At 41.0% G+C, this 24,976-nt stretch overlaps 2 protein-coding genes across 3 annotated transcripts; one reads left to right on the forward strand and one right to left on the reverse strand.

Annotated features, from left to right (window-relative positions):
* Positions 1-1,254: 1,254 nt before the first annotated feature.
* Positions 1,255-8,699, reverse strand: acd (ACD shelterin complex subunit and telomerase recruitment factor). Its single transcript, XM_044356381.1, has 2 exons — positions 8,620-8,699; positions 1,255-3,615 (listed from the first exon to the last, which is right to left on the reverse strand). Exon 2 carries the CDS (start codon positions 3,540-3,542, stop codon positions 1,722-1,724), a length of 1,821 nt encoding a protein of 606 aa, XP_044212316.1. The 5' UTR covers positions 3,543-3,615; positions 8,620-8,699; the 3' UTR covers positions 1,255-1,721.
* Positions 7,650-24,768, forward strand: gan (gigaxonin). Of its 2 annotated transcripts, none has more exons than XM_044356383.1 (13): positions 7,650-7,846; positions 8,535-8,721; positions 9,166-9,280; positions 9,444-9,794; positions 12,689-12,757; positions 12,892-13,043; positions 13,433-13,554; positions 13,746-13,858; positions 14,891-15,040; positions 17,001-17,137; positions 18,362-18,496; positions 19,309-19,418; positions 19,536-24,768. In XM_044356383.1, exons 2-13 carry the CDS (start codon positions 8,537-8,539, stop codon positions 19,706-19,708), a joined length of 1,812 nt encoding a protein of 603 aa, XP_044212318.1. In that variant the 5' UTR covers positions 7,650-7,846; positions 8,535-8,536; the 3' UTR covers positions 19,709-24,768. The 2 variants fall into 2 exon arrangements, with proteins under 2 accessions (XP_044212318.1, XP_044212317.1); XM_044356382.1 differs by having other exon boundaries at positions 7,651-7,846; positions 8,530-8,721.
* Positions 24,769-24,976: the final 208 nt, after the last annotated feature.

Genomic DNA, 24,976 nt, shown 5'->3' on the forward strand with positions numbered 1-24,976 from the left:
GAGCTTATTGATATCCTAAGGACTAACAGATATGTTGAAGATCTTTCTGATGTGTTGAGCCTAAAATTGATGAGATCAGGCCTATCAAAAGGGAGAGAGGTGATGTATCCACGCAGTATGTGGTTACTTTTAAGCGAACTTGTGTAACTTTTGATGAACTGTGGCCCTAGTGGCCACAAGTGATGATTATGAGATAATGATAAATGTTAAATTATAGTGTAACAGTAGCACAAGTATAGAAGAGTCATAAAGTCAGCAAACTAACTCAATAATGTCAGTTACACAGCAATAAAAAAAAAAGGTTGCTAACATTAGCCACTATAAGCAACTGGTCATACCAGTCCAAGTAAGGTTGTAGCAGCAAAACCACTGAGTGTATTAAATCCAGCAAGGGTGTGTTTTATTATTTAAATGACAACTATGAGATAAGCTAAATGCTAAAACATAGTGCAATAGTAGCACGAGTAGAAGAGTCATAAAGTCAGTCAACTAATTAAGCAATGTTGGCTCCACAGCAATATCTATAATAGTTTAGCTAACATTAGCTACAATAAGCTACTGGTCATAACAGACCAAGTCAGTCTGTATCTGAAAATCTCTGAGTGTTGAAATGAACAAGAGTGTGGTTTATTGTTTAGGAATTCAACTTTTAATTCATAGGAGGAAGGATGTGTTCTTTCTGTTTACAAGAGTTACTTCATCTTACTTTAAGAATCACTACACCTAGTCAAATAGTCCACAGTTCCTCATTTGTATTGTTCCATCGACCCTCCTTTGACCCAGCACATACACTTCACTACACTCTGACTAATTTAATGAAAACTTCTCCACTCACTACTATTCTCTGATGATGTCATGAGAGGTAACCTGCAATTATGGGATTCAGAAATCCTGACTTGTTGCATCATTTACAACAGTCACTCTGTATAACAGTACCAGCTAAAGCCTAGCTATAGCTACAAATATTCATCATTTCAAATGGTCTGGTTATACTTTAATAGCTTCTGTCACATCTGTATTTTTGACCCTATCCACTTACTGTTAACTACTCCCAGCGTGAACACGTCTTGTATTTGGTGACATCTTCTGGACAAATAGAAAACTACTACTGTTACTCAAGTAATAATCTGGTACAGTGGTTCACAACCCCCCCCCCCCCCCCTTTGGAAGCCAGAAGCCCTCCCATCACCCCTCTCTCCCCAGTGCACAAATCAGTTACATTTTTAATCAGCTGGTACAAATATGACACCGAAATGAGCAAAATTGAGTTTTATTCAAATAACATTATCAAGAATGTAAACTCAGTGAACAGTGCTTTCAGTATAAATGTTGCTCAATAACATCAGAGCACTCTAATGCTAATGATTCCACCCTGAACAAGTCTGATAAACTCACTGTGCACTACCTGGCCAGCTGACAGACAAAGTTAGCAACAAGCTGATGAACATAGTGGAGCATTTAGCACAGTGGCATATATATATATATGCTTTTTTTGTACCAATTTATTTTTTACAAACTGTAGATTTTTTTATTCAGTGCTTAACGCTTACTGTACAAAATAGATTTAACTATACAGTATATTACACAGTTAGATGTGTCTGTATTTCACTTTGCAAATCAATAAGACTTTCTAACAAAATTCTGAGCAGGTTTAAGGATGAGAACATTGTGATATCCATAAATCTGAAAACAACTGAAATAGCATCTTGAGCATTTTGAAGCTAAAGTGAAGTGACGTTGGTCCTGCTAGATGACGTGTGATCGGACGTTACTGACGTGTCGTGTGGATTATCTGTCTGCTTTGGAACGACAAGATACGTCACCGCCCAGTGCAGCAACGATTCTGAAACTTTAACTCGGCTCAAGTCCGTCAGATTCTGACCTGACACTTGGTAAGAGTAAGAGAAGGGCCTGCCATCGCTGTGAGTAGTGGGAACCTTTCTCGAGGCCGTCCCTACAGGTCCACCCTGCAGCAGACTGCTGCTGCTGCTTTTTTTGGCCATGGGGCCCGTCTGAGTGTCAAAGAGCCATGATGGAGGGCTCCCACTTATCTGAGCTTCTTCCTCTTCCACTAATATGTTTACTGCTTCTGGTGTGGGCTCACTTCTCTTTCTCTTTGCCTTCCTATGTTTTCTCTGAGCAGTCTCCTCCTGCATGTCCAAAATCTGGTTTTCTTGTTTCAAAGCGGGAAAATCTGGCTGTGCTGTGTGGGTGCGGCGTTCGTCTGCAGCAGGTGATATGTTTGATGGTCTGGTGAACGGTTCTGGTGGACTCACAGAAACTGAGGTTGAACAGCAGGCGGTGGCGGTGGGGAGCCTGGTGGAGAGTGGCAGTTTCTGGTATGGCGGGAGGAAGCTGTTCTCTCCTTTGCTGTGCGCGGAGTCCTTCGAGCTGTGGACAGATAGTTGCGTGCTGGTTAAGATCACGGGTTGCTCGGACGTGAACTTAGTGGCGGTGGGACTGTGCAGAGACTGGTTCGGTGTTGCTTCTGGGGACGCATCAGAGGATGAGGAGGTTTCACACGGTGGAGGAAAAATGTCCCAAGGGTTGGATAAGGGTTTGATGTCGCAGTCAATGATCCCTTTGAAGGTGTCCTCATGCAGCACAATGTCCTCCTCAGGGAGAGGGGGGTTCTCATCGGTGTGGTGTTCTCTCTTTACAACTGCTGGCTCAGCTATTCGCCAGTCGACATCGTCAACAGAAGGCATGGTGTTCTCTGAATGTTTGGAAATGCTTGGTAAATCTGTCTTTCTGACCTCAGAGGCAGTGAGAAGCCCACTTGCATCTTCTTCTGGGATGAGAAGACACTTCATGGGGACATTGAAACATTTCACACCCTTATATTTGATTCTGTCTACGTCCCAGCTCGTGGCGGTGAGTGTGTCTGGGTGGGTCTTTAGCGGGTTGCATGTTGAGGTGGAAGGCTGCGGGCTCACAGGTCGACTCCTCGACATCATCAGTCTTTCTCGCACGTCCTCCAGCACGGCCTGCAGACACTCATGCTGCCACTCCCCCAGCAGCTCTGACAGTTCGAACCCACACTGGCTCTTCTGAGAATCCTGCTCCTCCTGACCCAGCAGCGCCCTCCATGTCTTACAGATCTTCAGCTTGACGGAGGACAGTGTGGTGCAGCAAGGGGTGGTGTCCTTAACTGGGCCGGCTGCAGTGGTGACCAGCTCTCCTACTGATAAAAAGAATCTGCACCTGGTCTGTTCTGGGGCCATGTGAAACTGTAGCCGGTAGTCTTGGATGCAAACCGTGGTGTTGAGCAGGCTGGTGAAACACTCTCGGTCCTCCTGCTCCTGAAGATGCTCCCAGGCTGAGGCAGTGAGAATGGCAGGGATCTGGACCATCCCGTCGGACAGGAAGAGCAGCCCTGTGGGACCCTCAGAGCTCTGGGCCTGGGACTGAGACATCTGACCCACCCCGATCACATGAGCCTTCAGCCGCCCACCACTGCTGCTGCTGCCCTCCTCACTACCAAAGCTCTGGATCAGACTCTCTATCCACGGAGACAGTCTGCTCCGAGCAGGTCGAGGCATGTTTGTAGTTTCAAACGGTGTGTCTCCAGTGACAATGCTCAGTGGTTTCTCCGTCACAACATCACCATGGGAACTAGAAACATCATAAAAAAAAGACACACCAGCTATTAGCCATTATCGAATTCTTATTTCTGTGTTTAATGTTGACACATTCTGGCTATGTAGTTGGCAGAAATGATCACTTAAGCATGAAAAACTTTTGCAAGGACTGCCACTTTACTGGACGTTTCCAGTTTTACAGAAACGTTGCACTTCCTTCTTAGCTAAGATAGCGCCACATGAACTTAGGCCACGCTAGTTGTCTTTTACATTAACTCTGTGTATTCCTGCCAAAAACATATGAACATATTTGTTCAAAGTTGTGGTGGCATCAGCTGTGTCAAGTTGCTGAGAGATAAAAGTAGATAGAATGAGGAGGAGTTTGCCATCAAAATAAAAGCGCATATGTTACGTGCTCTTGAACAGATCAATATGGTCAATATATACACGATACAATGGAGATTTACTAATTCCACATAGAATTATTTTTAAATTGTCTTAGCTGCTATACTACTTCTTTAAGTTTTAATGGTGGTTGGAAAACCAGCTTATAGGTGCATTACCTCCACCTACTGGACTAGAGTGTGGCTCAGTAGCTTTTTTTACACCAAAAAAACACAGCAATAACCATTTCTTTATTGGTTTGAGCGTTCCTGGCTTCTGATTCCAGACATAAAATAGAGTCATTGTCCCTCTCCCTTTACAAAATCCACTTTGAAAGTAGAAAATAGATCTTTACTCTCTAGACAGTGTGTTAATCTCTCTGTTACCATCCGTTCAGTCTTCCCTATATGTGATGTTAATGTGATGGGTCTGTAGCTTGATCGATTCGATGAACCTTTACCTGGTTTTAGTATTGTTACTATAACTGCTTCTATATTGATGGGATTATGCCTGTATCCCACATCATGTTAAACAATATTAATACTGCTTCAAGTGTGCTGTCTTTCATATGAGTTATGCTGTGACAGATACCATCTTTCCCTTGTGAGGTTTGCAGTGCATTTGAAATGGCTCTCCTTAATTCAAATAGACTGAATGGTAAATTTAGGTCTTCTCCTGATGTAGCCCTACTTTCTGCAACTCCTGGGTTTGTGCAAGTGTTCTCACTCCCTCATCTTGATGTCCTTTGATTAAAAGTATTTCTCAGCTGATTTCACTGTGATCTTGATCTTTTCATTCTTCCTGTCCGTCTCTGCCGAACAATTTATCACATCTACCATAAACAAGACAAATTCACTCTTGCCCACTATTGGCAGATCTTCCTTTACAGCAAATTTGTCACATTCCCCACAGGGTCAGTTGTTGCTCTCTGCTCCCACTGATTTAGAGACATCTGCCAGCCTGGACACTTCTTCACTGCCTCTGCATGCGTAATCCCTTAGAGACTTGAACTCTCTGCACCTCTGCTGCTTTTTTTGCTGACTCTGCACCACTCTTGATAGGCTATCATACTTTTGGCACTTGAAGCATCACAGTGGTGGAGGAATATACGGCCTAACCTAACAGCTCATGTATCTTGTATAGCCTATACTATGCATGATAGTCAAGGATCAGCGAATTTGATCATGACGGACAGGTTGTCGCATTTCTCTTCATTTCTAGTTATTTTCATACGTTTCGCCTCCAACAATATTGCACCTACCACATTTGGTCAGCTGACACAACTGTAGGTATTCCCTTGGGCCAACTTTCTATCATCAAGCGGTGAACACGCCCCCCCCCCCCCCCCCCCCCCCCAACAGACAACTATCCCGCCTCGAAGTGCAATACACAACCGCTGCTAATGCAAGTGCAATAATCTATCTATCTATCGATCTATTTCAGCCGTATGGCCTTCCCTTGTTGTGCCTCATCCCATCAATGATCCATTTCGTAATATTCTCGTATTCTTAACCTCACCCAGCAGCTTGTTAGTTGATTTTGTTTGCTGAATTGGCTTCCACTCACCACACGATGCAGTCTTGAGAAAGTTTGACGATGACTTTATATTCCTCTTTGCCTTGCTGGTGCTGTCACACTTTGCTCACAATCAGTCTGCTCTGAGCTGAAGGTTTCATTTAGCTGTTTTTCCCGTTCTAGTCTATTATTATTTGACCGTTGGTCTACAATATCACAAACATCGTGTTTCTTCTTCGTCGTCGTCTTCTTCTTTGAGTTTTCATGCTTTAAAATGAATAGGTGCATTACCGCCACCAACTGGTATGGAGTGTGGATCAGAATGTCTAGTATTTACAATATTCATAAATAACTCATATATTTTTAAATGAGTTAGTCTAAGATATTGAACTAGGATTCAATAACACTCATTTCTTGAGTTGTCCTGTAGCATATCTATAGATCAAACTATACTTTTGTCTTTCTGTGGTTTTGAATCAGATGTCTTCTTTCTGCCTCATATTTCTGACAGTGTGACATAACATGCTTTACTGTTTCTTCTTGCCCACAGTATTCACATCTGACTGTATTATGTTCACCTGTTTTGAATAGTGCACTGTTTAGTCCAGTGTGTCCAAGTCTAAGTCTTTATATTATTGTCTGATCTCTCCTGTTCCTTTCTGCATACATCATTTCAACACTGCAAAACCACTGATTTTTTTTGTGGCCAACCTTATCTGATTTTTGCAACCTTATCTGACATTTTATTTTCTTTGATATCAATATGTGCCGGTTCCCTTACAAATATTACTGTAAAACCCATCATTTGAATTCTGTATGTTTGTTGTACTTCTATCAAAGAGTCTGTCCTGCTGTCTGAATGACTGTACTGTAAACTTGCTGGTGATGAGTTTGAATGTGAACAAATGATTGTCCTCAATGGTCTTGTATCTTCTGTCCACTGCACTGTTGACAATATTGCAAACATTTCTCCTGTGTAAACTGATAATTCCTCACTGATTCACTGATCCCTCTCCCTACTTTGAGATGAAACTCTGGAACAATAAATGCTACTCCTCCTTAATTAACTCAAATCTTTGATGCATTTGTGTAGATCTGAACGTAACTGTGCTAACTATCAATAGATGCTTGTACGGTATGTGAATCACAAATAAACTCTTTTTCTTGTTCTTCCAAAGTCCAGTCCATCCAAAGCTTTTTGTTTCCCTCCTCTGCTTCTCCCAACAAGGTTTTAAAGTGTCTTGTACTGGGTGATCTTGACTATGGCCCAGTCATAGCTTTATCCTTCCATTTCACAACAACATCAACCTTCTCGCCCATGTTCTCGCCGTTTTATTTTTTCCCCTTGCATTCCGCGAAACCCGCCCTATTCTGCTTCTGATTGGCTCTGACCCTGGTATTCTTACCCTATCGCTAACCACCTCACTCCTCATGCCCAAACCTAACCCACAACCGTATACGGCTCTGACCCAACCAATTTAACTAACGAAGGAATCGAGTGTTAGCCAATCAGAGGCAGAATAGGGCGGGTCTTCGCGGAATGCGAGTGGGGAAAAAAATTAGACTTTACCTATTTCCAATTCCTCCCATCTCACTTCCTGATCCGTCACGTTACTCTGCCTTCTCCTGTCCATTCAAGTTGTCAGCAAACGCCCACCACCCAGAAGAAGGTTTTACTGATACCGGAAATACTCCGGTATTCTCGCATGGATGTATAATAAGAGCTTTCATAATACATCCATATATTCTCGAGTCCTTTAAGCTGACCGTTTGACAGTATGGCCCCGTTCCACTTCTTTTTAATTAAACCTTTGCAGTACCACTCCGAAATCTAGACAAAAAACACACAAAGTTGTTTTTGTAAATCATAGCTCGTGAAGACAAAATACACAAAGTCGTTAATACAACGTTACTAGTGGCAGTTGCGGAAGTAATTTACTCACAATATTGTTAGTGTACAGGTTGCTCATTAAATATTCGAACGTTGTTTATCACACGTGTTTCCGCCTAGCCGATGCTGCATTCAAGAGCCAGATAATTATACAATCAGATGGGCCGTAATGATAAAAGACCTAACTTTTTTAAAACCATTCAGCAAATCTGCTGCCGTGGGTGTTATGAAAGCTCACAAAATGGTTTCTTCTATGAATACATTTGGCTATCGTTGGATACGTAGCCCACACAATGATATATTCACACGGGCTTTTCCATTTTCCATCTTTCCTATGGCTTTGAACACAGCATAATACATGTCTTCACGTCCACTTGAAACATTTTCGTCTCGAGTGATTCATGTTTTCCCGCATGCAGTTAGGCAACAACAGTCTGTGCCCATAAGAAAGAAAGGCGCATTTCCTAGTCTTAAGGTAAGATACTGGAAAAAGTCAACTGGAAAATGAAAAACATGACATGACAAGTTTTAACCATAGTTAACATACACTGTAGGGCTGAGGCTTGACTTAGTTATCGTGTTTATAGCTTTCCCCATTTACCAGTTTCAGTTGTCTAACCTAACAAGACTAACTTTAGCTACTTCCAACGCTGAATTGCAAATAATCTTGCTAGCGACATTATATCGTCTTTGCCATAGGAACAGTTGTTGAACGACATTTGGATTGTTTTGCTACTAGCCTAGCCTTGTTACATCTGCAGCGTCGCCAAACTCCGGTTAGAAACCTGCCAGTTTAAAGATGCCATTCAGAGTCAGTACAATTGCATATCTATTGAGTGACGAATGATTCAATTACGAATCGTTATAATTTTCCACAACATTCGGCATACAAGTGATGCACTTAGCAGCATTTTATTTCAGATAAATCTGAACGTTTGGATGTTTATTAACGAACTCATTACTGCCCACTGTGGCGTGTTGTAGTAGAGGAGGATTAGATGAGTAGCCAGTTGTTACCTAAATAAATGTTGTGTTATCTTTTGTTTTAGACGAATTAAATTATGTTGTATTGTTATCTCACGTTTGATAGGTAGCTGCGAAATATAACTGGGAGATATTTTTAATGAAGTTCTGCTTAACGTTTTCTTCTTGCACAAGCTTAGACATGCCCGATACTGGATCGAGTGAAGCTGGTTCTAAGGTTTTGGACCCACAACATTCACAGAAACTCCTCAGGGTGCTTCGTACCTTCTGGCAAGAGAAAAGTTTCCACGATGCGCTGCTGGTGGTGGATGGAGAGGAGCTCCCTGTCCAGAAAAACATCCTGGCCGCAGCCAGCCCTTATATCAGGTCAGACAATTTGGCAGTGACCTTCTGCTGCTTTCAGACACACCAGTCAAGATATGATCATGAATTTGTTATCTTTAGCTGGTGTAACCAATGTTACAGCAACATGGGTGTGTCAACGTTCACAATAGCATTACTACTGACCACTAGGCTAAAAGTTGTATTGTATTTATTGAGACAATGTACAGTAAAAACATAAATGTTAACATTTGATGCACTGCACCAGAGTTAGCTTAAAGCTAATATTCATCTGCAGTTTACAATTAAAACATATAACAGCAAAGTAACAAACAGTATAAACCAAAACAACACAAGTAGCACTTCACATACACCCACAATGTCAACTAGAAATTAATAATGAAAGCATAAATTAATAATGTGCTGCAGGTTTCTATTTTTTATTTTCATGTTCTGTCATATTCAGCTGTGTTGATGATTTAATGTTAGGACCAAGCTGAACTACAATCCTCCAAAGGAAGATGGGTCAATATACAGGATTGAGCTGCAGGGGGTCTCCATGTCCATCATGAAACAGATCCTGGACTACATCTTCAGTGGTGAAGTAAGTGTGGATGCTCTCAAAAGCAAAGTGTGGTAAACTTAAATGACACACTGTTTCCTGCCCATCCAGATATATTGTTGTGGATATTTGGCCTGTGTTGCCCCACCCTTCTCTTTGTCTCAGTATCTGTGTGTGTGTGTGTGTGTCTATCCTTCACACACAGATCACTTTGAGTGAAGAGACCATCCAGGACATGGTGCAGGCATCTGACCTGCTCCTCATGATTGACCTCAAGTCCCTGTGCTGCCAGTTCCTGGAAAGCTGCATCACAGCAGAGAACTGTATCGGCATCCGACTCTTCTCTCTGCACTACTGCCTTAACCACGTTCACTACGCTGCCACCGAGTTCCTGCAGACGCATTTCCGCGATGTGGCGCTCACAGAGGAGTTCAGGGAGATGCCTCCGGACCGGCTCTGCGAGGTGCTGGCCATGGAGAAGCTGAACGTGGGCAACGAAAAGCACGTGCTGGAGGCTGTGGTGCGATGGTTTGCACATGACCCGGAGGATCGCAGGGTGGGTACCACTCACCTCAGGTTCAGTGTGGGGATGAGATAAGAGAGGTGGGGAAAATGCAGACAGGGAACATTTTTTCTCACCTTATCAATGGCTAATTAGAAAAATAAATCAATTTTACTGACTGAAATAAAGTTATAATGGGAATATGGGCCTTTTCAAAAATGTCAGCACAGTTTTGTGAACCACACTGTTTTGCATAATTATGTGACATTTTGTCAATTCTAACAATACATCACTTTTTTGGAGAAATGTTTATTTTTAATCACAAGTTGATCAGGATGTTGGTTTGTGCTCTCTTAGTCACTTAGTTAGGGCTGCAGCTAATGATTATCTTCTTTATCGATTAATTCGTTGATTATTTTCTCGATTAATCGAATAGTTGTTTGGTCTATAAAATGTCAGATAATGGTGAAAAATATCGATCACTGTTTCTCAGAGCTCAGGGTTTTAGTTTTGTCCAACAGTCCACAACCCAAAGATATTCAGAAAATATTCACATTTGAGAAGCTGGAATCAGAGAATTTGGAAATGTTTTAATATTTATTTGTATATCATTTAGTAGTTGGCAACTAATCAGTCAGTGGTTTCAGCTCTACACCTAGTCAACTAATTTGTCTATAATTGTGTGTACTAAAGGGTTTATTTGATTGATATGTGATTTCTAGAAAATTAGAGATCAAGCTTCTGACATCAGTGCAGTGAAAGCTACATATATATACGTGGCAGCTAGAGCTATGTATAAAACAGGTATTTCAGGATAGTGTCTTATAGGAGCACACCAGTAGTTTTTCATGTTGTAACACATTCACAAGTATTTAACCTCTTTCGTTCCCACCCATCCCCCCTACCACAGACCCATTTTTGGGAGGGATAAGGTATGTTTAGAGGGAGACAGCAGGTCAGCAGTATATGCCACATACAAGTGGTATACATCATCTGAAAGCTGGAAACCTGAAGATTAATTTAAGATGTAGCTCAGCACTGTGTGTCAAGGTTTTCTAGTAATAAATCTGTAATGAACGTTGTGTGTTGGTTAGGCACCTCATCAAATTTTGAAAGTATATAAGGGCTGAGAATATTATGATAGAAGTATATGATGGCCATTCCCATGCTCAATTATGTCTCATAAGTTGTTGCAGCAATTTTTGGGTTGATACCATTTGTTACACAGATTTGGTGCAAAATGTAACCAGTTTTGACTGAATTGAATGCCCTCGATCTCTAGTTTGTGGTTGTAAAGTTTCGCATGAAGTCACAATAGGTCATTTTATACAGTGAGGTCAAGTTTCAAAAATGGTCTTACTACAATGAAATGGCTACTATGGGGACTAACATCATCACACATGAATACAGTTGTGCTAATTGAATCCACAAGAGTGTCAGCTTTCCAGTCAGACCCAATCCATGCAAATCCAAGACTGTTTAGGGACCCCAGTATGCAGAAATATTCAAATACACCATTTTAAGAATAGGTGAAAATAAGACATTTATATTGCATGCAAAAAACTGCATGAGATGAGTATAAAGTGGGCATGTCTTGAGTACCCATAGAACCCATTTTCATTCAGATATCTTGAGGTGAGAGGTCAAGGGACCCTTTTGAAATGGCCATGCTAGTTTTTCCCTCACCAAAATTTAGCATAATTGTGGAGCGTTATTTAGCTAGCATGACATGGTGATACCGACATGGTATGATACCGTCTTCACTGTAGCTTTAAAACTGAGCCTGCTACTGCCTCTGAAAGACAGTGATGTCACCCATGGACACCAGCGTCCTCGGGGAGTGGAGGAGGTTAACAAACATGCTGTTGTGTTTTTGAAATGTGAATGTATTTTTTCTAGACATCCATTTGTTTCCGTTAGTATCAGTATAGTAAAAAAAAAAATCATCAAGTCTGCATTTGTTTTTATTAAAGTAATGAAACATTTATAATAATTAATGTAGAGCTGACATTCACTGTGACACATTACACAACTCAAACAAGTTGCAAGAGTCAAATTTTTTTATATTGAAATGAAAATAAATGGAAATCAATGGCTGCCTGGAATGATAGCAAAATACTGGAGAAACAATTTGAAGTTTTTCAGATGCTTAGAACAATGAGTATCAGCCCTTTACTTAAATAACCCACCATGAAAGTGTTTTTTGAAGGTTGTATGTCCTTGTAGGCCTTTCAGGGGACTGTGAAATTCATGTTTTGTTTTCTCTTCAAGAATATTACTAAAGACCCTGGAACATTTTAACATTTAGAAATAACACCATTCTTTACAGGAGAGAACGGTACAGAATCATTTGAATGTATTTTTTTTTCACATGGCATTGTTAAAGGGGCACTCCAGCAGTTATTTTTATTACACTTTGATAAAATTAGCAAATTCGCAAGAGACAGAGTATAAAAACAAAAGATCAAAACTGAAGCAGCAGCAGCCGAGATATACTGATGTTTAGTCTCTACTATGAGTCAAGGTCTAGAAAGGCTGGATCCTACAGTTCCCATAATGCAACTCTATAGCATCCTTTTGTTGGAGCCTCTGCTAGGTAAAGGCCTGTGTCTTTCAAACTCCATTCCTTGTAATTCGTAATACTGGCTTTTTGATATAGATTTTGTGGTCTGTTTCCAAGCAAAGATGACATCATTGGGGTTTGCTTTCCAAGCAAAGATAACCTTGATGACATCATTGGGGTTTGCTTTCCAAGCAAAGATAACCCTGATGACATCATTGGGGTTATTTTCTCAAACCTGTAAAACCTCCCCCAGCCTGCGTAGTGCTCTTCATGACTATTAACCTTATCTCCATGTATAAAATCGGTGGAATGCCCCTTTAACTGATAAGCTTGCCTTTATTACATAAAGTCTCAAAATTAGTCTCGTTCTGTATTTAATTTGCAGGTGCACATGAAGGAGGTGATGTCTGCAGTGTGGCTGCAGGGTCTGGACGTGAGCTACCTGAGAGAACAGGTACAGAAAGTCTCCCAAATTTAAAATCTATGCTTTGCAGTGTTATTAACGATGTGAAGGTCTGGTCACATTTTCTGGTTTTTGGTTAACTCAGTAGCTAATCTCAGTGTGTGTATTGCCTCCTATCCCATCAGGCCATGGGGGAGCCCCTGATGAGGGAGGTGATCAGGGAGCACTGTCAGCAGGTGCTGGGGGATAGTCAGCCGCAGGGCGAGGCCATGCTCGCCGCTTTCAAACCTCGAGGTTACTCTGAGTGTATTGTTATTGCCGGAGGAGAGGATCGCAAGTGAGTCACTGTCTGCTGTCTTAATTGTATCATCAATATTCTATTTGGTTTCCATATAATTATTCATCACCAGCTTATCATTATCTTTTATGTTATAATAATAATCCATGAGAATAATACATGAGTAGCTGTAAATTTACAGAACTTAATAAGCATGAAAAATATGTTTTTTAAACACATAAAGCGTCTGGTGTTTCTGAACTGGCCTTTTTTTGTTTTCATTCATGTTTGAATAAGGTCCAAGACAGTTTTTGCCCTCAATGACAGAGAAACTGATGATGGTGTATAAGAGTGCTACGTGATCACAACTAGAAGAAGAGGTTTAATTAGTGCTGAGTTCACTCAGATCACAGTGGGCTCACTTCCTGATGGTTTTTGTCCTGTTACAGAAGCAGGAAGCCGACCGCTGTGACGCGCTGCATGTGTCCGCTGTACGACACCAACAGACAGGCCTGGATCGAGCTCCAGCCAATGAGCATCGCCCGCCTGGGCCACGGGGTGGTCGCTGCCGGTCAGTGCTGGGCGTAGTGCTGGAAAATACATCCACCATGCCTGACATGATGCATAAAACACATCTTTTCACTGAATGATTGATCTCTCACCTACAGTGGGGCTTAAGAGAATTCTCATGTGGTAGAACAGTGCATACTGCAGATTCAGCAAATGCACAAACCGGTAATAACTTTGTTTCCTTTCTGTTAGAGGGTTTTCTGTTTGTGATGGGCGGAACAGATGAACACAATACAGTCCTGGACAGTGGAGAGAAATATGACCCTGACTCCAACAGCTGGAGCCCCATACCCCCACTGCTACAGGTATACTGACCCGCCTCCTAAGGTCACAGCAGCTACAGTCATCCTTCTATTACAAGTATTTTACCATGCAGATTAATGTAGGAATGAAAACAAGTTTTGCTATTGGAATTTGCTGCAGTTTGTGATTTCTAAGGTAGATTTATTATCAGTCCATCATAGAAAGTTCACTTCTGCAGCCATGTTACAGTACACTCTGTTTTTTTTTAATTATTTGACTTCATGACCACTAGGTGTCAGCAGTGCTGCAGTAGAGATTCAGTTTCAGTCCCAGTTGGCAGCACGGACATATTTGACACCAACACTACCAACTTACTGTCACCTACTCACATTTCATAGACAAAAGTGGTGTCACTCACATATGTCGACTATATATTAGTGAACACTGTAAATACTGCTTGCATATCAAAACCACCCTTCAGTGTATTCATAATATTTGATAGATCATAATATCTGATTAAAATAATGTAATGTAAACAACTACCAAAAATGTAAAAAAACAGCGGGATGTTAAAAAAAACTAGACGATAAAGCAGTCTTGTGATTTCAAAAGATGGCACACAGCCAGAGCACCTCCTGTAGATTGGTGTAATGATTCATCAACCACATTTTGGAACTGTTAGTAAAGTCATGTCTTACAACAACAGATGGTATGTGGTTAAAGGGTCAGAGATGAAGCTTGATGTCATACTCCATACAGCATTTGGACTTTGAGACAGATTACTCAAATATGTGGTCATCAACGCAACACAGGATGAAATATCCTGACTTGTGGTATCTATTGTAGGTCAAGAGTGAATCCTGCATTTCTGATAATGCAACTCAATATAGTCATTTCTTTTTTTTGGAGACCCTCCCTGGCTTGTAAATGTGCCTCCTGTTTATAATGCAGGCCTTTTTCAAATTTTTAGTCTCCAAGTTCAAGATGAGATGACCCCGATGACGTCATAAGGGGTTTTTCTCTCAGACTCTTGTGTAGTCAGACGTACAGATTCCAGCACAGTGGTTTGATATTCATGTCACTGATGTACACAGGCGCGTCAGAACTTTGGCGTGGTGGAGCTCGATGGGCTCATCTACGTTCTCGGAGGAGAGAATGAAGAAACAGAGCTCATCACTGTTGAAGTTTTTGACCCTCATCTCAATACCTGGAAGTTGCAGACCAGCATGACCATGATCCGCAAGGTAGCACACATACCACATTCACAAAATAGGAGAGGGATGGGTGCCAGGGCCAAACTCGGGGGAGACTCAGCAGCCAGACATTTCCCCACTCTCTGTTTACAGTAGGAACGGCTGAGATTGACACTAAAATGAGAATAGCTGGTCCACCTTAAAGGTCAGTCCACCTTAAGTGAGCCTGGTCAGGTTAGGCTAACGCATTGTCGCTAACTTCGGGGCTAACCCCCTTCACTTTTCTAGCAGTTGGGGAAACAAAAGACTTTTCTTGGTCTTGAGAAGTTGCAGAGTTTATTAAATGACACACACACGTAGTCTGTACTGTACATTGACTGCCAGACTTACCTCTCACTGCTAACCTTTATCTCTGCTCCGCTCACATTCATGTCACTTTTCTGCTGCTCGCTCTACACACTCAACCACACAAATTATGCACTGCCCTAAAGGAACAACGTTACTCTCATAACAGTACCTTTCACGTAGGTGCCCTTTGAAGAATGAGGAGAGGGAGGATTCTTGGATTTGATGCACTAGTCGATGACTCAAAACAATTCCACGATAATGTAGTTATCATGCTCACACAGCGTGCAAATGGAAATCATTAGTAGCCCATTGATTAATGATCCTTTGAAATTTTAGCAGCGGTGCTAGAATGAATATGGGGGAAACACTGATGTAACACAGTTGAACACTTGGGCAAAATTATCTCATAGAATAGTAAAAATATGTCACTTCTTAAATGTTGTTTTGAGCTCCCCCCAGACCCTCCAGGAGGGGGCATATTAAACGCAGGTTGAAACGCCTGTATTACATCTAGATTTGTTTAACCATCCCTTGGTCCCGTTTACATTTCCCTGAGGAGAAATCCTTTTAAATTTAAATATGGCTTTAAGAAAAAGCAAGTTAAACATTTGTATTGTGAGGTGTAATGACAATTGCAGCCTCTAGAGGCCAGTAGCAGAGTTTTAGCCAGAGACTATATAAAAAATAATGGACATAGCCACTGTGACATCACCCAATGGTTAGTGGACTCCTGTTTTGAAGCCTTGAGTTTGGCATTTTGACCGTCGCCATCTTGATTTTTGAGAAGTGACCATATTTGGACGAGAGTGTGGAGCTGGGGAGGAGATGGGGCGGGCTGAATGAAGCCTGGTTACCGAAACAAGCCACCTAGCGGCTAGCAACCTGTCACTCAAAGCGGCCACGCCCTTAATCATGCATAACTTTAAGCCTTAATAACATTTAAACAAGTGAGTTATAAAAAATTCAACCCCCCGTACAGTTGTCATGAAAGGGGAAATTAGCTTTAGAGACCAAAACCGTTTTTGCACCAGGCTGTAAACATGTTTATTCCTGCTGTAAAGTTGGACATTGTAACATGGAGGTCTATGGGGAATGACTCACTTTTGGAGACAGCCTCAAGTGGCCGTTTGAGGAACTGCAGTTTTTTTGCATTTCCTCATTGGCTTCATTTTTCAGCCCTGGAGGTTGCTGCTTGGTTTTAGCATTGTTTTCTCAATATTCTTAAAAATTCATAAAGAACTGATGACATCCTGAAATAGCTTGTTTCTTCTGACCAACAGTTCAAACTCGAAAGATTCAGTTTGTTACAGTTTCTGTGACTTATAACACAGAAAGAGATGGAAACGGCAGACGCTCAAGAAAACACAAATTTTGAAAATTCAGTGGATCACAAATATAGAAATGGACTTTATCTTCCTACTTATTCACTCATTCTGTCTGTTCTTTAGTTTCTGCACTGACTGTTCCAGACAGTGTAACACACACACACACACTTAACAACGGAACTGACATGACCATGCAGAGCGGTGCCCGGGGGCCAACACCACCCTTGTCCAGACTTGTCCAGAAATTAGACAGACTGTAGACTAAGTGATTCATTTTCCACAGTTAACCTCTCTCCACGCGCTGTGACTTGTACACTCATCTCTTTCTCCTCTTTCAGGTCGGCTGCTATGCCTCCATGAATAAGAAGATCTATGCCATGGGTGGGGGCTCCTACGGGAAGCTCTTTGACTCTGTTGAATGCTTTGACCCCAAAACCCAGCAGTGGACAGGCCTCTGTCCTCTGAAAGAGAGAAGGTAACCACGGCCTCTGATTGCATCAGCTTTTGTGGAGCCGGACAAAAGAAAATAGGATCTTTTTGATTTAATCAGCTGTGGTACAAACAGTTTGACGTCAATATTTGTTGTCCTTCTCTTGTTTTATGGACTTCTTATCTCCTTCTTTCTTTCCATTGTAGATGTTCTTCGCCCCATGTTATACACTCATTTAACTTCAGCCTTCCTTACTGAACTTTGCACTTGTATGTATTACACAACAGGAAGTGAAACACAGCTTCTTGGTCATTGCACTCCCGGAGGTGTAAGTTTTAGTTTCAGTTTGACGAATATCTCCGCAATGAGACTTGACATGTAAAAATGGTGCTCCGGAAGATGAAGTAGCTCTGACTGAGGCTATTGCGTGATAATGTACTTAGTTAGTCACAGCAGGAACCGTGGAGATGGGAAGAAATATTCAACTTTCACAATCTTTCAGTCTGTGTATCTCCGGACGTGTAATACCAGTTATGTTTTACTGATCCTAATCGCCAATAATAACACTGAACCGTCTAGATGTTGTGACATCATTCCCTGAAGAGTGATTTTCAACTGGTATATCAGCTTGTAGCATCACTTCAAGAAGCTACTCTAGCTTTGCTTCCTTTGGTTAAAGACCACAAAAAGTCTCTCACCATTTCCTTATTAAAAAGCCACTGTATGAACATGCAAATATTGTTCATGTTAAAAGTTCATTCTCAGTGTTTTGTGCACTGGAGGATTCAAGTTTCCACATCACACTTGTGTAAGTTGCGCACTCAACCACGACTGGCACTCAAGCATGTGACGTCACAAACCACGCTCATACAGACACACAGTCAAATTGAGATTTAAGGTGAGCACAGAGAAACTTTCCTCTTTCAGCAGATGAATGTGAAAACAAACTCTACGCAGTGAAATTCAAAAATCACAGTGAAGTGATAATAGCAAAACACAGTTTTGAGTGGAGGGGGACTTCAAGACCTATTGTGAGTTAGTCAGATCAGTAAGTTTTGTTTGTTTGTTTTTTTGATGTGGAAATAGTCATTTCTGTAAGTAGGCGCATCACATCAGTACTGACATCCCTTCTTTGTCAGTCACAGCCTCAGTCACAATTCTTTGATACATTTTATGTGGTGCTGGCTCTGAGGATGATCGGACTCCCTTCAAATATGAAATAAATGAACTCTATATTTGACATGTCTAAAATGAAATTGTCATGGTCAGATTCGGGTCGGTGGCGTGCGGCGTCGGCCAGGAGCTCTACGTGTTCGGCGGGGTGAGAAGCCAAGAGAACGACAACCCGGAGCAACGACACATGATGACCTGCAAGTCTGAGTTCTACCATGACGAGATGAGGAGGTCTGTATGGTTGTTTTTTTTTCTTAAAGGAATTTTTTCAGCGATTCAATTTTTTTTAACTTTTTATGAGCAGGAATGTCTCCTCAAGACAAAAAAAAAAAAGTATTCACACAGTCGCCACCAGACTCGAACCAAACTATGCAATTACGTGGTTAGAATCTATTTTAATTTTTATTTGGAACAGAAGTACATGATATACAGCATAAGCAGACTTCCCATCACATTCCAGTTTTTAACATTTAGAGCCAAAAGAACAAAGAAAAAAAACATACACACTTACACTCACATATATATGTGGACATTCACACCTATTTACATCAATCCACACATGTACATGCTTAAAAAAATACTTAAAATGAAGTTAAAAGAGGGGCATCAACATGCATTGTGCTTCCAATGCTTCTTTTTACCTTCGTTTATGGAAGAAAAAAGCAGAACAGATCATAACTCAAGAGCAGCTAAGGGACATAAATATAATCCTGCTGGTTTACTGTAGATCTGATCTTAACATTCGTTTCTACGTTACAAAAACATATGATGAATCACATTAAACTAATCCTCAAACTGTGGGAACATCTGTTTACATCCATTTTCTTGTAAATCCAATGAGTAATCCCAGAACACATGGTAATGACTTACCTTTTCTGTTGTATTTACAGGACATGAAGTGTCCTCTCATAGGAGAGTCTTATGTGCCGGTGTTTTTAAAGAACTTCATTATATTCTTCCACCCAAAGTCTCTCCAGGCTAGAGCACTAGCTTACTGTTTCTGATACTGATGTAAAGAGATCGTTGTTGTGTGTCGGGTGCAGGTGGATGTTCCTGGACGACCAAAGCTTGTGTATCCAGACCAGCTCATCATTCGTTTATGGCGCCGTGGCGATTGGAGCTAGCATCTATGTGGTGGGAGACCTGGACACAGGTCAGTAAAAAAAAAAAAAAAAAGATATTAAAACACCGTGCAAAACTTCAACAGATCAGCATCACAGCGATGTCAATATGTCAGAGTGTAACGTTGATGTCTCCCGTGCGCGCACAGGTACGAGCTTCGACTACATCCGCGAGTTTCGCCGCAGCACGGGGACATGGCATCGCACCAAGCCCATGTTACCCACTGACCTCTCCAAAACAACCTGCACCGCCCTGCGCATCGCCAACTGTCGACTCTTCCGCCTTCAGCTGAGCCAGGGCATGTTCCGAATCAGAGTCTGACCCGCTGAACCTGCGTCGGCTCCGTACTCCTTCACTTTTCCACACTGGTACTTTCTACGCACCGTAGGTCTGGGATCTGGGAATTTCTGAACACTAAAATATTATAGTCACTAGATGTTGAGGATTGTGATTCTATATTTAACGGTTTAACACTGAAGACTGTTCTGCTGAATCTATGCTGTACGACTTGATGGGACAGGAAGTTCATCTTTAACACTTTTTAATATTATAGGTTTTATGGCAAATTTTCTATTAACTGGTTTTCTTTTTAATGTGGGATTTGATCTTTTTTTGCCCTTTTATTTCAGCAGACATTCCTCATTTTTAATGTTTACTGGTGATCTGCTGCCTGGTGAGGGAATTCAACAAAACTTGACCATATTGTAACATGAGAAATTATGACGCACATTTTAGAGGAAACATTTTTAAAGTATTGTTGAGGTGCAATATGCATTTTAGGATGTATTATGTTATTTGGTGGTTGTATTGTTGGTCTTTCAGGCCAAACATAGAAAATATAGCCAGATATTTACAGCAGCTGCAGTAGAGTTTGACGATAGTTTATCTTTCTGTGACCTAAAACTTCAGATTTTGATGTCAGTCCCTGCAGGATCGGAGAGTAAAGGGACGTTTTACAGCAGTCGCACCGAGAGAAATCCACTGTTCATGGCTGATGCCTGCACCACTTTACTCTAGCCTCACTATAGACCAGAATGCAATGCATTTTGAGTCCAGGCACACGACGCATGTGTGAGCTTTAATAAAATCTCGGACACAGTCTGTGCAATGAATTCACGGTGAATGGTAACAGTACCATGTCAATAGAAAACGTACAGTATACGCAATCAAGAGACATCCACCCATATTATGTGTTTGCACTGACCTGGAGTTTTGACAATGCAGCAAAACAAAAAACATACTTATTTTACCTTTTCAGAAATGGTGCCTACAACATCGCATCGCCCGGTTTCATGTAGTAAGATCCCATCAGTCCCATTGTGACAATATGATCCTAAATGTACAACAGAATTTTGAAGCGGGCCATCTTGAGGCTGTCGTTTCTGTGAATTCCCCCAAAATTACGCATGTTTATGTTCAATTGACAAATACTCAAGCAGCTGTGGGAATTGTTATAGAGCCAGAAAGTCTGCATAGGAAGAAGTTTGGAATGGATGCGTCAATAAAACGTCAGACTTTAATCCAGCACTTTTCATGTGCCGTTTCTCATTAAGTAGACATCGGCGTCATGCTCCATGATCATGATCTTTCCCTAACCTTAACCAAGATGAGGAATGAGAAGACGTCAGATCACAAAACGCTTTTATGTATCGTTCCAGAAAGCAGTTACGAAAAACTTAATTTGGGGGACTTGTTGACAGGCTTTGGTGGCCGAAGACTTCACTATGTTTCTCTCATTGTTGTTTCATCTACGACAGCTCAAAATAACTGGTGTACTGGGGCCTTTAGTGTCATGATTGTCACTGGAAAACTGCTGTTACCGTTTTACTCTCAGATAAAAACAGCTGTGCAACAAATACTGGACAGAGCAGAATATTGTTAACTGAAGTAGTAGTTGAGCAACGCTGAGGGAAAAAATGTGTTCATGTAAACAATAATTTATCAACTTTATTTATTAAATTAATCCCAGAATACATTGCACAGACTGGTGTATGAATGGAAGAGGACTTAAAAATCATGAATCACAGAAAAGCATTCAAGGAGTAAAAATCTGAACTTAATTACAGTATCTGCTGCATCTCCTTCACTGCTAACAGTTCTAGACAGATGACTGCCACATTTTCACTGAAGTGTCTAACTGAGCACACGGACTGAATGTACACACGTCGGAGCACAAGCGCTTTACTTGATTATCAGTTTTCAACGGTTGACCAAGTTCTCTGGGCCCAGCTGGTTCACAAATAGACGTTGCTGCAAGTGACTCTTGAGTCGCTGGATGTGTTTTGCTGCCTTCATGACCTCTGACCTGGCTTTCCAGTCAGTACAGTTTTGGAATCCCTTGACCCCGTTTGTTCTGTGTGAGTTACAGCTGCTGCTGTCTGTCGTCAGCTCAGGGGCAGCACATACGAAGTAGAGACACACACACACACTCAGTGAGAGTTCATGCAGCACTGATACAGACACACCTCTCATGATATCCACACACACATCAAAGACACATACGGGGTTAAAACTGTGGTTTTAAACGAATACTGTATGATGACGTGTCGCAGTGAGAATTAGTAGGAGTCAGAGTAGCACGTCACCTCTAGAATAAAAATATAAGCAAACAGTTTTGTAAATATTTATGTGAACATGCAATTTGGATCCAAATGTAAACAAAAGGGTCACGCCACTAAAATTCAAACCACAGGAGAGAAGCCTTTTATAACTGACTGGCAGCAGCCTGTTGCACCAGCTGAATGTTCATTTCACTGTAAGTTTGAGTGCAAAGTCAACATTAACTGGTATGAAAATGTACTAATTTACACATCACATATTATTCATTAATAAAGCAGTTACATTACTAATTACTCAACAGCAAAAGTAATTAGCTACATTGCTCATTACTTTACTCAAAGGTGCTTTTAAACAACTTCAAAGTCTCCACAGCTGCTTCTTCAACACATGTAGGAAAAGGAAAAAGAAGACATTGTGGTTTAACAAGCAGCCAGCCTTGTTTGGAGGTATTTACAGGCCATCAACAGTTAGCTTAACGTTAGCTTCATTGACTGCATGAAGTCTCATCCTCTCGGTGAAGCTGCTTTGTTCTCACGGGCTCCAAATCTGAACTAAACCAGCTGATTCCTGAATGTAGCCTTACCAGTGGCTAACATTAGCAAGCCAGCTAAGAAGACACAACACGTATCTGTTTTGGTGTCCTCACACCTCCAGCCCCCACACCGAGCTAATGTTACAGAGACCACAGAGACCAAACTGAAATCAACCCTCCATCAAACTATCAGGAAGACAGCAAACAAGTCAACCCCCAAGCTTTCGAAGTAACAGAGCGTTACTGGGATTAGTAACCTAGTCACTGAATTTCAAATTGTAATCCTTTATACTACCCATTTCTGAACAAAGTAATCACATTACTGTGACGCATTACAAAATGAACATGTTACTGCCCAACACTGGTTGTAACTAGTTAGTTTCACACTAAACTTGCCACTTTATGTAGTTGCACTGTCACTACAACTAAAGTAATCAAAACCAGAGTTTATGCAAGACTTTCTGACAGCCAATATCTCTGATAATATTTCAGAATTCCATACATATTGTTTAAATAGCCATATAATAGCCTACATTTAAACAGCAATAAAACACTAAAACACAAACATGATCCAACAAATGTATTTTAGTCAGCAGAATGAACTCTTCACAAACTTTGTGAAGTGATCATATAGGCCAAAACAATACAATAAAACAAATAGCCTTGCTATTGTTAAGTAAATGCAGCCTGCAGCTGCAGCTCCGCCACCGCCTCCACCTGCTGCGGTCTCCCTGAGCCCACCTCTCATAATGAAACTGGCTGCATCATGTGTCCACACTCAGCATCTGCAGATTCATCCACACAGGAACCAAACATACAAGGTGGTGAAAAAGTTTTAGTTTTGAACCCTGTAAGTTAAGTTAACTCTCATGCACCCTGCTATAAGTTAAACGCCTAAATTTCCTCAGTCACCATCATCTCTTTAAAATTTCTTACACGTTTTTCCCATCCTCACTGGGAAAAGTTAAACCTCCTACTGATCAATTACATATTATTAAACTGTGGAGCTGCAGGCTGATTAGTTTGTTTCATTGTGCCAGTGCTGGATGTAACGTTACCGGAGAGAAAACGGTAAGACTTTTCAGTGTCATGTTAACTGCTGCAATCTCATGCCACACTTAGTCACATCTGACCAAACACTCAGTGAATCTCTCAATGTCTTAACAGCAGAGGCAAAACCAAACTTTTGCATAATAATATATATAAGTTTATATTTAAGTTGTCTTGGCAACACATCTTATAGGTCACACGATATTAGGCTATTTAATACGCTATTAATGAATTTATTTATTTATTTATTTGGCAATCGGCATATTTCCCATCAGACATTTTGGCCATTGATATTTTCATCTGCCAGACAACTACACGTGATACCAGCAATAAGCCGACATGTGCTGGCTAACTTTTTTTTTTTCGAACTCCACACCCCCCAGATTGTTCTTATATTTTTTGTCACTCAAGGCATCACTTGAATGATAAATTACTGCTCCCTCTGGAGACACAAAAGGCTTTACACAATTGTTTTCACATACGCAGAAGTGCTGAGGTGTTACATCAGTGGAGTTCCCCTTCAATAGTTAAAGGCTATCCTGTGGAGGTTATGACCACTATCAGCACTATGGAGCAATGTTTTTACAAGTGAGTCCCAACTGGCAAACAAGAGCAGCAATGTTTGAACACAGCTGGTGCAACAGCATGCAGGTTTTTTGATAGATGCAACAACTACATTTAAGTTGTTTTCAGTTTTTAAGTTTTGGCCATTGTGTTAAACCCCAGTTGTAATCGACATGTCACAAAAATTACTCATACATTTATGTGCAAAGTGATATGACACAAGCTGAAATAAAGAATTTCCTGGAGCTATCTGTCACACTCACAACACTAGAAAGCAGCAGGACCAGTCTGGTGAGACCTGACTGTGAATATTGTTGCTTTACATGCGCGTAGAGCTTCCTGTTTTTGCATAGACACTTAACATTCCATAATGTCTTATCATTTACAGTAAATAAAGTACGTTTCCGAGCTGCTCTGTATCCTAAACAGCACTTGTTCTCACACCTTATTACTGTCTGTGTTGTGATACACTGGAACTCACCATAAGGGAAAATAATAGCAGGCTAAACTAAAAGTAGCTTAGCTTTAACCAAAGTTATGTTGTGAAAGATGAGGAGTGAAACTGTTGTTTCAGTTTGTACTTTTGTAACTGATGCATGAGGAAGTTTTGTAAGATGTTGTCGATGAGTGTCATCCATTTACGTCAAAGGAATTAAAGCACCAAAGTGGTCAATCATATGGTTTCTCACAATTATTTTTGCTTTCTGTTTGTACGCAACCAAACAATAGTTGAAACGCTTGTACCATTATCTGAGAGCTGCGCCCATAGACTTAAATGTAATCTGTCCGAGTCATTCACTTACTGCCTATTCTGTTCTTATTCTGTTCTTAATCATTTATAAAGAAATATACAAAGTTGAGCAATTTTTTGACTTTCAACCGAA

The sequence above is a fragment of the Thunnus albacares genome, chromosome 7 (assembly GCF_914725855.1).
Source record: "Thunnus albacares chromosome 7, fThuAlb1.1, whole genome shotgun sequence".
Taxonomy (NCBI): Eukaryota; Metazoa; Chordata; class Actinopteri; order Scombriformes; family Scombridae; genus Thunnus; species Thunnus albacares.